Consider the following 15,838-nt stretch of genomic DNA (forward strand, 5'->3'; position numbering starts at 1 on the left):
AGATAAGCTCTTGGTACTATGCTGTAGACTTATATTAACAGAGGGGTTGTGACCTTGACATATTCCATTTCCTCAAAGCTTGCGTATTTGGGTGGCGGAAGCAAAAACCAGCACCCTGATTGTAGTCCCCACCTACTGTATTTCAACATCAGAAATGGTGGCGTACAGACAGAACTGTAAAATGTCCAGGATTTAGTACTATGTCCCTGGGTTTGACATCAGGTAATCTGTAGCACCTGTTTGTGTGGAGTGTCATGAGATCATGTGTAGCGTACCTTTGAGGTTCTTCCTAGGTGCCATGTAGGTTCTAACCCTTACCTAAAGACTTACCTTTAGAAAGGGCTAGCCATTTCAGCTCACAGCACTGGGTGGATTATTTACTGAAATTCTCCTCACAGTCGAACAGCGATTTAGTACAGTCTAGACAACTTCTAATCGGGAATGAGGGAAAGCTAGTTTCACAATAGCTTATCTACACCTACGCGGTCAGGCACAAATCAAACAAATCTGTCATTTCTTTCTTTTCCTCAGACAGTGTTGGGTGCCCGTCAGGTCTCTGAATCAGTTCCCTGACTGTAATGGTGATTCAAGCCCCTTGGCACCTCTCAGGACCAAAGCCTGTCTCCTGAACAGAGATTTGTGTGCTTTTCCTTCAAACCCCCACTCAAGTTGGAGCATAGGCGAGAGGACACAACCAGAGATTGATAGTAGAGGCACCATTCAGTTCTAAGGAGTAAAAGGCTATTTTATGTACACGTAAGGTCCCACCTAACCCTCCTCTCATTTTTTTAAAATGGTTCTGGTAGTTTGGTGGGTGCAGAATAGAGTTCAATGATGAGGTGAAAAGATACGGAGGGATGACATGTTCTATAAGGCACAGACTAATCCTCAACAAACTCAGAGTTAGAGAGGACTGATACTTCATACTTATTTGGAGGTTTAAGTATGAGACTATTAAATAGACAAAAGGGAAGGCAACTTTAAAAGGGAGTTTAAAAAGGGGCATAAGGTTGGTTTGCCCACACACCTTCTCCTTTTTCTGTGTAGCTGAAACAACGTGCCTGCAGCATCCAAGGCACATCGTGGATAATTCACCACGGGTGCGACTGAAAGGCTCTGTCTTCGTTGTTCGTTGTTCCAGGCACTCGTGCTGGACAGCTCATTCGGTCGGTGTGGTGGGCAGGTTTGCGAACTTGAATGGATGGCGGAGGGAGACGTCCAGAATCACTGCTGCTCTCCATCTCCCTGCTGTCTGAGCTTCTACATTTCAATGCAAATGTGCTCTTGTACTATTGTTGTGAAATAAGCTGAACTTGAATATTTTGTACAAAATGCATGAAAGGGATGTATTACTCATATTAAAAGTATTAGACTGTATACAGAAAGTATGATATTTATGCGGTATTTAAAATAAAATGCTTTTGAAAGAAATGTGAAGCAGGCCAACTGATTTCAGATACATATTCGGTTCTAAAGGCAATTTACAGCCTACTCAGTAAGATTAATCTATTGCCATTTTGTTAGTTGAGTTCATCAGACAAAACTGAGTTCGATAAAGTAAAATAAATGATCTACAATAAGGCTCTGTGTGTGATTCACAGTTGACTCTGCCCTATCATGTGCTGTGTGCTCGTACAGTGGTCTTCGTTGACGTCTTCATGAGTAGAACACATGAGAAGACACATTGTCATTTTGCCACCACTGGCATAAAAAAAAGGGAGAAAGGACCTCTTTATCCTCCATTACAAATGAACTCTATGCACGTGACTGAATGACTCAAGCCCCGTCACGAACATGCGTTATGACAAATCACATACAGTTGGTGTGTTGATTATGATGTCATAATGGATAGCAAGAGGACCACAAGTGGTCACGTTCTGCCAAGGTCCGCAGCAGACTAGCCACTTCACATAGCTCTGTGTGATGAGTGTGAGTCATTAGACCACATTCTTTGTTGCCATTTCTGAGCCTTGGAACTTTAGACCTGGTGTGTGATATGCTGTGTCATTTTTGTCAGGAGTCATCATGGTTAACTTACTGTACTATGTAACATTAGTTCTACTATGAAGGTGCTTCTACTAGTGCTTTGTATGCAGTAGCCTATTTTAAGCTTTAACGGCTAATTATCCTGAAATACGTAAACCTGTACTGTAAAGTTTTGGTGAACATTAGACAAGAAGATGAAGAAATATTACAGCCTGTGCCAGACAAAATCAGTCAATTCCTACTCAATCCATGAAACCGCCAGTTCTGTCCTTTGAATCTAATCTTGTCAGTCAGAGTATCTTTGAATTTGCGACTGGGGGGAGGGGGATTCCTTGGAACAGTTTACTCTTGTTTATGGGAAGAGGAGCGAGGCTTGTTGGCACAGGCCTACAGGCTGCTGGTATGTGAATACAGGCTCACACAGACACAAAACAGATGTTATTGAGCTCAGCTGTGTCTGTTATATTGCCCTGTGTGCGTTTGCATTGCAACTTTTCTAGGTAGAGACTTGTTTGAGATGATGTGTTGTAGTGCAGTTAAGTGTGATTGCACATAGTGTAGCTGTATCCTGGGTGCGCTAGCACATCCTATATTAGTTAAGAGTGCCGGTTCAATTATATATACGTATATATAGTAATATAGCACACCATAGGTATTAATAGTATATCTGAAATTCTGGGGAAATACATTGTATACTACATAGCTTAATTGTATTTCGACAGGGGAGGCCCCACACTATTAAGCTTATTATATGTATTTATTTGTTATTGCTTGTTAAGTTACATACATTACTTAAGTTTATTTATTATTAATAATGATAATAATAATAATAATAATAATAATAATAATAATAGCATAATTACACTTAGTGGTAGACAGGAATTTCAGCCAGCTCACCATCAACTGCTGAGAACGGATCCTGTTTGTTATACATTGTTGTGTAACTCAGGCCCTGGTCTTTGTAAAGCGCCTTGGTGCTATATGAATAAATCTGCATTAAATCAACTCTAAGTACCTTTTGGCCTTAAAGGAAGCCTCCGACATAGGCATTGCTTACTTGACTATGACAATGTGGCAGATCCCTACAGTGAAGAAGAAGAGGGAGAAGAGGGAGAAGAGAAGAAGAAGAAGAAAAGGTTATACCAGGAATGACCAATTTAGGAACTCAAGTCATACAAGGTAGGGGAATCAAATGACCCACTCCTCAAACAGTCCAAAAGGTGACTCTTCCTCTACTCCAGAACCTGATTTTCTCAATTCCACATACAATACTCCACTCTCCACCCCTTTAGAAAACTGTTTATATCCCACACAGTCAAGACAACTGTGAGTCTTAGCGGCAACTGAGAATAACTGAAGTGGTGTGTGTGTGTGTGTGTGTGTGTGTGTGTGTGTGTGTGTGTGTTTGTGTGTGTGTGTGTGTGTGTGTGTGTGTGTGTGAGAGAGTGTGTGTGTGTAAAGCAAATGACAAACGATAAGACACGGATGCATGCTCACAACTCTGCTCTTCTGCCTTTGGCATTGGAAAGAAAACCTCTCACTGCAACCAAAAAGAAACAGCTGAGAAACATTAATAACATCTGCGCAGTGTCGCAAGCTCCCATCATGTCAACAGCCTCAACCAGCTTCAACAGCCACGAGTTACCTAAAAAAAAAAGTCAGCAGGACCAATGATAAATGCATATGAACTTTGTACAAGTTGGCAGTTTTTGGTACCAGACTTTAAGCATCTATCTGCTTCAGGGGACATGGTTATAGAAAAACAGACCATGTCCTCTTACACTTATGACAACTCAGAACATGATGTATATCTACTTATGCAACCAAAGCTCTACGTGTGTGTGTGTGTGTGTGTGTGTGTGTGTGTGTGTGTGTGTGTGTGTGTGTGTGTGTGTGTGTGTGTGTCTGTGTGTGTGTGTGTGTGTGTGCATATACCTCTGCTGACTAGTCATTGTTGACAAGGCTACATGTTGCCAGGCTGAAGATTCACCTCATATGGGGATTTCTTTCTTGCTTATCATGCAGTAGATAATGGAGCCCTCACGACCAGGGATTCTTTGTGTCACATCAGAGTTTTGAATGTCTACTGTGGTCACAACCTCATGAAAGCTAGAAAATGACTTTCTGCCATCATCTAGTTGAACTGTAGCACAAATATTTGCAAATACAAACCAGGTACAGGGTTACTTATGAATGGAACAAATAATTGCCAGGCAGTGCAAATAAATAAATAATCAAAAAAATAGTTATATAATATAAAAATTATCCGTAAAAAATAAAAAAAAAAAGGTCATGGTATTTTGGTCATGTGTCAGACTATCACAGCATTATTATTTCTGGTGGTTGCATATATGCAAATGTGTTGGGTAAATCTTTCTTTAATCGTCATCAACGTCAACAAATTTCACTGCAGGCTGGTAATATATTGCAAAGGTTGCAGGAATACTTCAGCTGCTGACAGTGAACTGTACTATGCTACCCTCTGGTGGAGACTTTTGTATCTGCAGCAGATGACACTTGGAACTCGGTCAAACTAAAATGTCATTTTTGTTATATTTTGAGTCTCCTCATGATCATCCGTTGCTGATCAGTAATCATACTGTAGTAAGAGATGTTAAATTAAAAGGCAGTCTGTTGTTATTGTTTTTTTTAAGGATGGTTGATAGTCTTTCAGTGGACTTGAAACCTCATTGTAGATGTCCACATAACTCCAATAACTCACCCTGTGGTCACAGAGGTGGAGTGGTGCTCTCCTCCTTCGCTGCCATTCTTGACCTCAAAGTGAGCGAGAGACTTTTTATATGTTTGCTTCCAGTCTTTTTTGTTGAGTTTCTTCCATTGAAAGAAGGCTCTTTGCTCTTAATGCTTCTTCTTGCGCAGAAGCAATGTGGTAAACATTTCAGACTTGAGGTGTCAAGTTTAGTGGCTTGGTTTGAGGCGTGAAAAAGATAGAAGTGATTTCAGATTTGTATCATCCCTGTTACTTTCTGTGGCTTATTCATTCTTTTAGAGAATAAAGACAGCATATGCTCACTTGTGATTTCACTGTGCTTCTCATTTTATCTTGTAATTAATCTTTGAGTTGTGAATTTCAACTACAGTTATTCCTGTGTTCAGTTTTCTCACAGCAATTCATGTCAGTTGCTGAACATCACAACTCAGCCAACAGGACATTGTTTAGCACACTGAGATATGTATTTTGGGCACTAACCTATTCTTGCTGTGAGTTCAAAGGTTGAACGTCATGGTCCGTGACAAGGCTGAGTGATCAGGAGCAGATGTGGAAAGGCTTGATGCATATCTGAAGCAGTGTCAACATGGAGGTCAACATTGGAGGCCTTGTTCACTCTGTTGCTCTGATTATCAAATAATATTCGTTTGCTTCTTGGAAAACATGTTGATGCACAAGTGATGTGAAAAAACACTTCCCTGAAGAGACAAGCAGTACTTTGGGTCAAACATGAAAAAAGAGTTGGTTATGCGCCCGGCTGACCCTAAAAAGGACGGCATAGTCAGCAGTAGAATCCAGTGAAAATCTGGAATGTTCCTTCTCAGCGGCGCCTGATAAAAACACATACTGGCATTTTATAAATGAAACAGAAAACAGTAATAACAGTAACACTTATATAAAATGCTAGCCTATGGAGTGGCTTCACACAAGAACAGGCCCTCAGGTCCAGTCAATATTCAACATTAAGCTACCCACCACTCTGCATAATCCCCAAGGTAATCCAGAGAGACCACAGCCTCTGTTTGCCCCGGCATTCCTACCAAACGGGCCACCCTATGTGCTGTCAACTCTGCCAGAAACCCCATTGTTCAACAGTGGGGTGAAAACATGTCTAGATCTTTCGGCCTGTGTGTCATCGTTTGGCGCTGCAGGGTATTTATGGTACCACAAAACGTGGAATGTACTCTGAAAGGGGCGAGTGAGTCAATCAAAACCAAACTCTATTCAGTCATTGGGAGCTGAGCCACTATTGACCAGCGGTCACCTGTTCGTTTAGCATCTACTACAGTAGGTACTTTGTGAGGCAAATCCTTTGGAAATGTTTAGAAGAACAGTGTGGCCTTGTTGTGGTGGGATCTTTTGCCCTCGAAGATAATCACATGAATCACATAAAACAGTGTGAACGTTCAGACACACAGAGAAGATTTTGTGAAAATTCTTGAAACATCATGAAACATCATATCTTAAACTTTAAAAAACGATTGCAATAGCCTATTTACAATACTTAGGTTAGTCTGGAGACTATATTGACAGTTAACTGTAAATTATGATGAAAATATTTTAATATTATATCTGTAACTCCCCACTCATTGTGTACATGTTCTCCCTATGTGTATGTGATAATTTATGTATGTATGTGTGTCTGTGAGTTACACAATGCATACTGAATTACCTAAATTTCCCTCGGGATTAATAAAGTATCCATCTATCTATCTAATGGGAGAATATTTTTTTTGCACAAATACATAGATTTAAACATAAAGTTCACAATGAATTATGCTAATCTGCCATTTCTGATTAACTGAAACAATACTACAGACCTGTAGCCTACTTGTACTGTACTAGCCCTTACTGTAAGATGGACAGGACAAAGAACAAATGAAATGGGAGCATTCGCGACAAGCGCTGTACCGTCATTTATACTCAATGGGCGGAGTGAACTGAGGAGCAAGTTAAGATTCACTGTCACGTTAATACAGCTCATTGTGGCATAGCATACACGTTGCCTGAAGAGGTAGCTAGCTTGCTACTAGAGAGGTGAGTGCGTTGTAGAAATCAAAGTTGACATGGCATGTTTTATTTGGAAGCAAGTTTTAAGACATTAAGGATAGAAACTACAGCCTTGATTTATTATCCGGACTATTTGTTAGGATTAAGCGCTAGAAGAATGTAGTTCCAGCAACATATGTTAAGGTTAGCTAGCACATTTTGCTAATAGCATTTTATAGCACTCGCTAGTTAGCCAGCGACAGCGTGTCACGCACCAAAGGCTGACTTGTTACCAGGTATCATAATTGGTGATTTACATGTTATGTAATTTTTTGTTTCAGATTCCTCATTTCGAAGGTGCCCAGGCAATCACTTCGGATTTTATTGCTAACCACTGCAAGGTCTAGCCCAACAATATTGGCTTAACATTAGCTGCGCGGTGCTGTATCTCGTCACAACTGCATCCAAAAACGGTTTAAAATCCAAAAAACTACTTCATTGCGTCTCTGGGCAACCAGCAGTGTGTTTATGTCTTTGTTTTACGAAAACGGTGAGTACCCGGACGACAGGAGCCACGGATGGGAAAGGTACATATCCCTAACGTTGTATGTAGCCACACATTTCTCTTCAGTATTCAGACATGTGTGATGTAATGGTAGCCAGCTATCGTAACGGTGTTAATTGTCGGACGGCGTGTGTCATCGGCGAACGTTCGTATTGTCATGTTAATCCACCATTAAACTGTTATAGGTTGTTAATTCATTATTAAACTTCAAAGTTTTGACTGTTTAACAGAATGACCGATGTTTGACACTGTCCGATAACTGACATAGCTACGCTAGCGGAGTTGTCCCTGAATGCTAGTTAGCCAGCTAACCTACCGCTGCCTAGCTAGCAGAGAGAATTCGAGATCTGTGGCATCAAAATGGCGGCGCACTCTCAATTCGCAACGAGGGTGTAGCTTGCTAGCTAGCGATATCTGATTAGTGTGACGCACTCTGCAGCACTTTGCCCCATCTGGTTATGGCAACGTGTTCCTCATAATCAACTCGTACGTGTTATAGCGCCTCTTCAATGGTAACTGTTTTCAGGTTATATTTCGGTTACAACAAACTTGAAAGGGCACAGACGTGTTTTAAAAACCGTGTACATAACCTGTCGTGATGTAAAACCATAGTGTGGTGTTAAGGTAACGTTAGCTGAAGTTCGTCACTAGCTAATGTAGCGATATTTAACCTAGCCAATATTACCACCCGTATTGGAAATGTAGCAAGTCACCGCAATATTTGACCCCCCCCCCCCCCCCCCCCCCCCCCATCTATTTTTACGTGGCGAAAATAGGCTGTTCCAGTATAGGTATTAAATGTCAAGTGAGACGTTAATATTTAATTTAAATGGCAGTAAATGTAGACCTTAGACCTACTGGTTAATGATGACTGGAATTTGTAGTCACTGGAATGCGGTAACGTTAACGTTTGAAAGCCAGCGTTACATCAGCTAAATGGCAGCTTAACAATTCAGTTGCGATGCCAATTTTACAATATCAGCTTGCTTGTAGGGCTACACAACGTTGAACTATAGTGGAGATGTCATAGATCGCGGTCAGTAACTAACAGTACTAATTTCCACACTGTCACACTAATTCAGTAAGAAAATGTTAATGTTTTGGCACATGGTGTATCGTGGGGAACTGTAACGTTTCACTTCCAACCTACAGAGCAGGTGGTTGTTGAGATGCTTTTTGGCTTCACACATGAATACTTGTACTCAGCTCTCTGATCAGCTTTCCAAGCTATGGAGAAGACTAGTTTAAATACTGATGTGGAGCAACACATGCAATTCTCTCTCATGTTAATATAAATATTCTCTTGACTTCTCTGAAATGGCTGCACTGTGACTAGAAGTGTCGTTGGTGTCTTAATTTTTTAGCATTATTTTGATTCTTTTTGGGGTGTGATACCTACCTGTCACCTGTTAATACATGGCAGCCTTTTTGTAGGGCTTCATAATGTTGAACTATAGGGGAGATGGTGTAAATCGCTGTCAGGGTCTAACAGTACTAATTTCCACACTAAGTCATACTACTTCAGTAAGTAAATGTTAATGTTTTGCCACATGGTGTAAGTTGGTGAACTGTAGCGTTTTACTCGCACCCACAGAGCAGGTGTTGCAATGAGATAACCAACCATGGTCACTGGCAATGGGAGGGTTGACTACCCTTGAGCATGTTGTCTGTGTAAAAGTTATGAAATGTTATCTGTCCTAACCAAGCATTATCCTATCTTTCCCCCTCTTCTAGAGCTGTTGTGCAGCTGTCGGAACCTGTGTGGAGGAAACTTAGCCCACCAGCAACGAGCCTGGAGCCTCAGTGGCAAGACCTTTTTCATGTCAGAGACCGAGTCCTCTTGCAGTCGTTTATGTCATCCCCCCCTCTCCAGGCAGACAATACCAAGAATTGCCAATTCAAGATCTTTTCGTCCTGCTGATAGAACCAACGTGAGGACAAAATGTCGGTCAACGTCAACCGCAGCGTGTCGGACCAGTTCTACCGCTACAAGATGCCCCGTCTGATAGCAAAGGTGGGTTCACACACACACACACACACACACACACACACACACACACACACACACACACACACACACACACACACACACACACACACCCCAGGGGTGGGCGATATGACCTAAAATTCATATCACAAAATTTTCCACCGTCCACACAATATCGATATGATGTCACGATATATGGGGGGAAAAATTCTGAATCACATTTTAATAGCCTTTCTTAGTTTAATGGCATTTATTTAGGCAAAATATGTCATCATGAAATAAAAATAAAATAATGATAAAATAAATATTAATTTGCACATGGTGTATGCACTTTTCTTTACCCAGGTGGAAGGCAAAGGTAATGGGATAAAGACTGTCATAGTCAACATGGTTGATGTCGCCAAGGCTTTGAACAGGCCCCCAACGTGTAAGTTTGCCACTCAGGTTGCAACTATTTCCCCTCAGAGGTTTTGGTGGTACAGTGTTCATAATCTGGATGTCAAATGTACTTTTCTACAACCATTTACGTTCAGTCACATATGCCAAACAGTCAGCTAAACACAATCATATTATTATTATTATTATTATTATTATTATTATTATTTAAAAAAAGATGTTGATGTGATACAGACCTGTCATAAATAATGTAGTTTATTACTTGCCCCACTAGCCTGGTCATTGGTTTTGAGATGTGGGAATGAGACTTTCTATATAGTTTTTGAGAATAAAAACTGCACATGCTCTTGTCTGTGTTTTTTTTTTATTTTTACATTTTTATTGAAGTTCTTTTATACTGTAATTCTGATTTTCACTTTTAATTCATCTTTAAGATGTGAGCTTCAAACAAAAATGATTCCTGTGTTCTACAGTTCAGGTTTTGGACAGTCTGTCATCCTTGCTCACAGACATGTTTGCTTTTCTTTTTCTCTTCCCAAATAGATCCTACCAAGTTTTTTGGCTGTGAGTTGGGGGCTCAGACCCAGTTTGATGCTAAGAATGACCGTTACATTGTCAATGGATCCCACGAGGCAAACAAGCTGCAAGACATGCTGGATGGATTTATCCGGAAATTTGTGTTGTGTCCAGAGTGTGATAATCCGGAAACAGATCTGGTAAGCAGGCATACATTTTTTTCTTTGTTTGCACTCTCTTTCAGTAAGACAGATTTACTTTGGAATGGCCCAGACAGGACTCTGATTAATTGGTCATTGTGTTCTTGATATTTTTCGTTATTACAGTATGAATGTGTTCTACAGAAATGACAATAGCCTACTGCTGCCCTCATTGACCAGTAGTGTCAAACAAGGGGCTGAACCCAATGGCACCTGTGTGTGTGTGTGTGTGTGTGTGTGTGAGGGATTTTGTGCTGAGTAGGTTGGTTCCCACAAGGTCAGCTTTGCTGCCATAGATGCTGGGTTTGAGACTCTGCAAATAAAGGATGCCATTATGAGAAGATGCTTGTTTGGCATTTCCAACCTGTAATAATGTTAAGATAGCTGCTGCATATCTTGAGTTATTCATTATACTTTCAAATGTGTTGGTCGACTCTGCATGCTGTTTCTCCCCAAAACTATTTGTCCCAATTGATTTGGGGGGGGGGGGTTAAAGGCAGGAAATTCTGTTGAGTGGATAGATTTCTCACCAATCCCCCCCCCCCCCCCCCCCCCCCCCCCCCTTGTGGAGCACACTTGCTTTTCTGCTCCACTCTTCATTGCAGCAGTAACATGACTGGTGCAGTGCAGATGGCTTGTTTTGTAACACTCCCCCCCCCCTCCACCATCTCTTTATTTTTTCATAATGGTCCTCCTTAGTGGTAATGTTTCTCCTGCTGCTGAGGAAAATCCCTGTGTGATTGCTCATGACTGCCATACACACACACATATTACACGCATGCGCACACACACCTCTGCAGAGAGAGAACATTTGCGTAGCATCACACCGTTACTGCACAGCATACACAAGTGTGAAGAAAAGCCTCGGTCCAGCTGGATCAAGACATGACTACTTGTTTACATGCTTTTTGGCTCCACACATGAGGACTTAAACTCAGCTCTCTGATAGTCTTCTCCAAGCTATGGAGAAGACTAGTTTAAAAACGGATGTGGAGCAACACAAGCAATTCTCTCAAGTTGATATAAATGTATTCTCTGACTTCCCAGTCATGACGTCTTCACAGAGCTGAGTGGTGGTTATGTAGCCTCATCATATAGCAGTTCCACCATCATCATCTTTCTCCAGGACTGTTGTAATTCAGAGGGTAGTGTCTAGTTGCGCATGTATTGATCAATCCAAAGGATGGTATGAATCAAACCGGATCGCAAGCAGTAGATGTGGGCTGACGGGTGTAATCCAGAGGCTATTGTCATATTGGGTTTGAATTGATCGGTTGGTTGCATGGTATGGCCGTGGTATCCACACACTGGATGTTTGCTGAATGTGGTTGTCTTCCGTTTCAGCACATCAATGCTAAGAAGCAAACCATTGGGAACTCCTGCAAGGCCTGTGGCTACCGGGGAATGCTGGATACACGACACAAGCTCTGCACTTTCATTCTGAAGAATCCACCAGGTAATGAAATTATAATGCCCTTGATTTTAAATGAGACCCATCAAGAATGCCATTTACGTTCAGTCACATATGCCGAATAGTCAGCTGTTAGACTTGCAGTGAAGGGTTGAGCCCTAGGAATAGCATTTTAAAAAAGCTATTTAAGCTGTATTAAGACATGACGACACCTAATGTTTGATAATGCCCATGTGTGGTGGTTGTTGTTAAAATGCTTTTTGGTTTCACACATGAGGATTTATACTCAGCTCTCTGATAAGCTTTTCAAGCTATGGAGAAGACTAGTTTAAAAACTGAAGTGGGGCAATTCTCTCATGTTAATATAAATTTATTTTCTGACTTCTCTGAAATGGTGGCACTGTGACGTTGGTGTCTTAACATCTTTTTTTTTTTAACTAGAAAAAATAAATTAAAAAAAATCCATAAATACTTGCCCCTCTAGCCTGGTGATCCACTGATTGTGTGAATAAAGGTGTGAGTGTTGGCCTACTCCTAACGTCTCCTGTCTGTCCTCCCTGCAGAGATTGATAGTGTGTATGTGAAAAAGGAAAAGAAGAAGAACAAGAAGGATAAGGAGAACGGCTCTGGTAGTGAAGCAGGGAACCGCGACGACATCGACGCACCAGATGCAGTGGTGGGTAGAACTTCTGTTCAAGCCGTATCAAGACATCACGACACCTGATGTGGGCCTATGTTTGACTGTTAGTGTGTTGTGGTGGTGGTGGTGGTGGTGGTGGTGGTTGTTAAGATGCTTTTTGGCTTCACACATGAGGAGTTATTCAAAGCTCTCTGATCAGCTTTCCAAGCTATGGAGACGACTAGTTTAAAAACTGATGTGGAGTAACACAAGCAATTCTCTCAAGTTAATATAACTGTATTCTCCGACTTCTCTGAAATGGTTTCTGCTAGACAGTGATTGTGGTATAGAATGTATAGTTTCTCTAGTTAACACATCCTGTCTCTCTCTTCTCTTCTCTCTCCTCTCTTCTCTCTCTGTCTGCAGGATGGGGATGATGATGACGACGACTGGGCAGAGGAGACCACTGAGGAGGCCCAGCGCAGGCGCATGGAGGAGATCAGCGAGCACGCCAAGAACCTCACCCTCAGCGAGGACCTGGAGAAGACCTTGGAGGAGAGGGTGAACATATTCTACAACTTCGTCAAGGTCAGATGAAGTTCCTGCATCAACCTGAACAGTGCCTGTGAACCTGTTGGTGTGTGGTGGTGGTTGTTAAGATGCTTTTTGGCTTCACACATGAGGAGTTATTCAAAGCTCTCTGATCAGCTTTCCAAGCTGTGGAGAAGACTAGTTTAAAAACTGATGTGGAGTAACACAAGCAATTCTCTCAAGTTAATATCAATGTATTCTCTGACTTCTCTGAACAGTTTTCTGTGTATGTGTATAGCTATGTTTCTCAAAGATTGTTCCTTATAGTTTCACGCTTGTAGTGTTGGGGCACTTTTCATAATATCTTTGGTAACTGGTCATTAAAGCCAGGAGTAGGAAATGCCTGTTCTGCTCAAATATAGCTGTAGCTTGCAGTACAGACTGTCCATTCATCCAACAGTGGGCGTTGTCCTCCCTCAGCAGTTTAATACAGCCGTCCTCCTGTCCTTAACACTGTCCCCTATCTGTGTGTGGTGACAGCAAAAGAAAGAGGAGGGGGCGATCGACTCCGCTGACAAGGACATCCTGGCGGAGGCGGAGCGGCTGGACGTGGTGGCCATGGGCCCCCTGATCCTCAGCGAGCTGCTCTTCGATGAAAACATCCGCGACCAGATCAAGAAGTACAAGCGCCACTTCCTCCGGGTGAGTGTCCGCACACACACACACACACACGCACAGACATTATTTGAGACCTACAGAGAACACGCATACATTCATTGTATTTTCCTGTTCAAAAATAGGTCCTCTTGTACTATCTTGAGATGTAACGTAAGCACCTCACATACATGGAGCTATACATGAACTAGATTCAAGAATGCAAATATGTTCAGTCACATATGCTGAACAGTCAGCTGGTAGACTTGCAGTGAAGGGTTGAGCCCTAGGAATAGCATTTTAAAAAGCCTTGGTCAAGCTGTATCAAGACATGATGACACCTCAAGTGGGCCTATGGTTGACTGTCAGTTTGTTGGTTGTTAAGATGCTTTTTGGCTTCACACATGAGGAGTTATTCAAAGCTCTCTGATCAGCTTTCCAAGCTATGGAGAAGACTAGTTTAAAAACTGATGTGGAGCAACAAAAGCAATTCTCTCAAGTGTGGGTTATCAATTATTTTTTGCAAATGTCGTTAAAAGGGATTTTGATTCGAGGAGAGGGCAGGATGGTGACCATATAAAGAGCTTTAGTAGTCTACTACTTTTTTTTTTTTTTTCCCCCATACCCAACCTACCCTCTGCTTGAACCATGGGAAAGAAAGAGGGGGTGGGGGTGGTCACACACAGTTCTGCCTCGTCTGACTTCTCCTCTGTCCTGCAGTTCTGCCACAACAACAAGAAGGCCCAGAAGTACCTCCTGGGAGGCTTTGAGTGTCTGGTGAAGCTGTTTCAGACGCAGTTGCTCCCTCGAGTTCCCATCATCCTCAAGGACCTCTACGATGCAGACATGCTTGAGGAGGACGTCATACTTGCCTGGGCCGAGAAGGTATGGGGGGGATCATTTAGATCATTTTTGGCTTCACACGTGAGGAGTTATTCAAAGCTCTCTGATCAGCTTTCGAAGCTATGGAGAAGACTACGTTTAAGAGCTGATGTGGAGCAACTCAAGTCACATAGAACTGTAGACCGTTTTGAACACAGACTATTTTCATCTTGGTGCATAGTTACTTCAGGTTGTCTTTTTACATGAGCACACTCTTGCCACAGGTCTCCAAGAAGTACGTCTCCAAGGAGCTGGCCAAGGAGATCCACGGCAAGGCAGAGCCTTTCATCAAGTGGCTGAAGGAGGCTGAGGAGGAGAGTGAGGGCAGCGAGGAAGAGGAGGAGGAAGATGAGGACAACGTGGAGGTAAGGAACTGGGTTTTGTTTAGATTTGTTGTCTTTTGGAATATTATCCTGTCAATCTTAAAAATACCAGCATTGGTGCAGTCCCCCAACCCAACTCTGTAACACTAAGACTGGGATGGGTTTTTTCTTTCCCATAAAGCACAGTTGTGCTGTAACTGAGGAAATGCAAAATGTTATGGGTTTCATGAAACCATGGCCTCTGCATCACAAGGCTGTTGGTTAACATTCAACTCTGTCTTATTAGATGAACTGGAGAGTAATTTCCTCTTTCCCTTCTGTAGGTTGTGTATTCCTCTTCTGCTCGCGAATTAAAAATGGAGACCGTGACACCAGTGAAGGCTAACAAAGAAGAGGAGGACATTGACATCGATGCCATTTAAGCAACCAACCAACCAACCAACACACACACACACGTACAAGAAAGAAACCGGAAAAAAAGGTTCAAACAAAAGATGCCTCTAAATGCTCTCTGAAGCTTCTGTCATGGAGAAGTGTCAGACGCATGCCTTTGATTCGTCTCTCTGCTCGATCGCCGCTCCTCGTTGCAATCATGATGTAGCGCTTTGCGAAAGGCTTGTTCATTTTTAGCATCACCTGCTCCTCCCCACCCCACCCCACCCTGGCCCTACTGATTGACTTGAGCTGTTCTGCTGTTCAATTTGTAGGTGTGAAAATGCTAGAAACTAGAGCACTAAATGCACATGTATTTTCTTTTTTTTTTTCTTCTATTGTGTTACATTTTTGAAATATTAATTAAAGAATGTTTGACATTAAGTGTAAAACGTCTCTCTTTAGTTGTTCTTTTCTGATCAACTTAATTGATCCTTCGACAAACCATCCCACAGCCTTCAACCCCAGCAATGTTTCACAGTGACTGTTTATAGTCACTTAGGTCTTGAATGTGGAATGTAGGCCACGAAAGACCAATTATAGTAGATGACTACAAGCTTACACATAATGGGTACAGTGTGCCTACACTTGCTGAATAAACAGGACACTGGCCAAG

The 15,838-nt window shown here is 42.0% G+C and overlaps 1 protein-coding gene across 3 annotated transcripts; it reads left to right on the top strand.

The window, feature by feature from the left end:
• The first annotated feature begins 6,706 nt into the window (after positions 1 to 6,706).
• eif5 (eukaryotic translation initiation factor 5) lies at positions 6,707 to 15,614 on the top strand. 3 transcript variants are annotated; one of them, XM_080832648.1, is made up of 12 exons: positions 6,707 to 6,754; positions 7,048 to 7,293; positions 9,006 to 9,285; positions 9,604 to 9,685; positions 10,198 to 10,370; positions 11,715 to 11,826; positions 12,345 to 12,457; positions 12,827 to 12,988; positions 13,472 to 13,633; positions 14,306 to 14,470; positions 14,692 to 14,832; positions 15,114 to 15,614. In XM_080832648.1, the coding sequence occupies exons 3-12, from the start codon at positions 9,214 to 9,216 to the stop codon at positions 15,210 to 15,212; spliced, it is 1,281 nt and encodes a 426-aa protein (XP_080688774.1). In that variant the 5' UTR covers positions 6,707 to 6,754; positions 7,048 to 7,293; positions 9,006 to 9,213; the 3' UTR covers positions 15,213 to 15,614. The 3 variants fall into 3 exon arrangements, with proteins under 3 accessions (XP_080688774.1, XP_080688775.1, XP_080688776.1); XM_080832649.1 differs by having other exon boundaries at positions 7,048 to 7,256; XM_080832650.1 differs by lacking the exons at positions 6,707 to 6,754; positions 7,048 to 7,293 and adding an exon at positions 7,317 to 7,757.
• The last annotated feature ends 224 nt before the right edge of the window (positions 15,615 to 15,838 follow it).

Source organism: Sprattus sprattus (genome assembly GCF_963457725.1).
Source record: "Sprattus sprattus genome assembly, chromosome: 2".
Taxonomy (NCBI): Eukaryota; Metazoa; Chordata; class Actinopteri; order Clupeiformes; family Clupeidae; genus Sprattus; species Sprattus sprattus.

Bases quoted from the DNA above. Each gene is read 5' to 3' on its own strand.
- eif5 (XM_080832648.1), top strand. From the start codon at position 9,214: ATGTCGGTCAACGTCAACCGCAGCGTGTCGGACCAGTTCTACCGCTAC. The intron at 10,371-11,714 runs GTAAGCAGGCAT...CTTCCGTTTCAG, and splicing joins ATAATCCGGAAACAGATCTG to CACATCAATGCTAAGAAGCA. The intron at 14,471-14,691 runs GTATGGGGGGGA...CTCTTGCCACAG, and splicing joins TACTTGCCTGGGCCGAGAAG to GTCTCCAAGAAGTACGTCTC.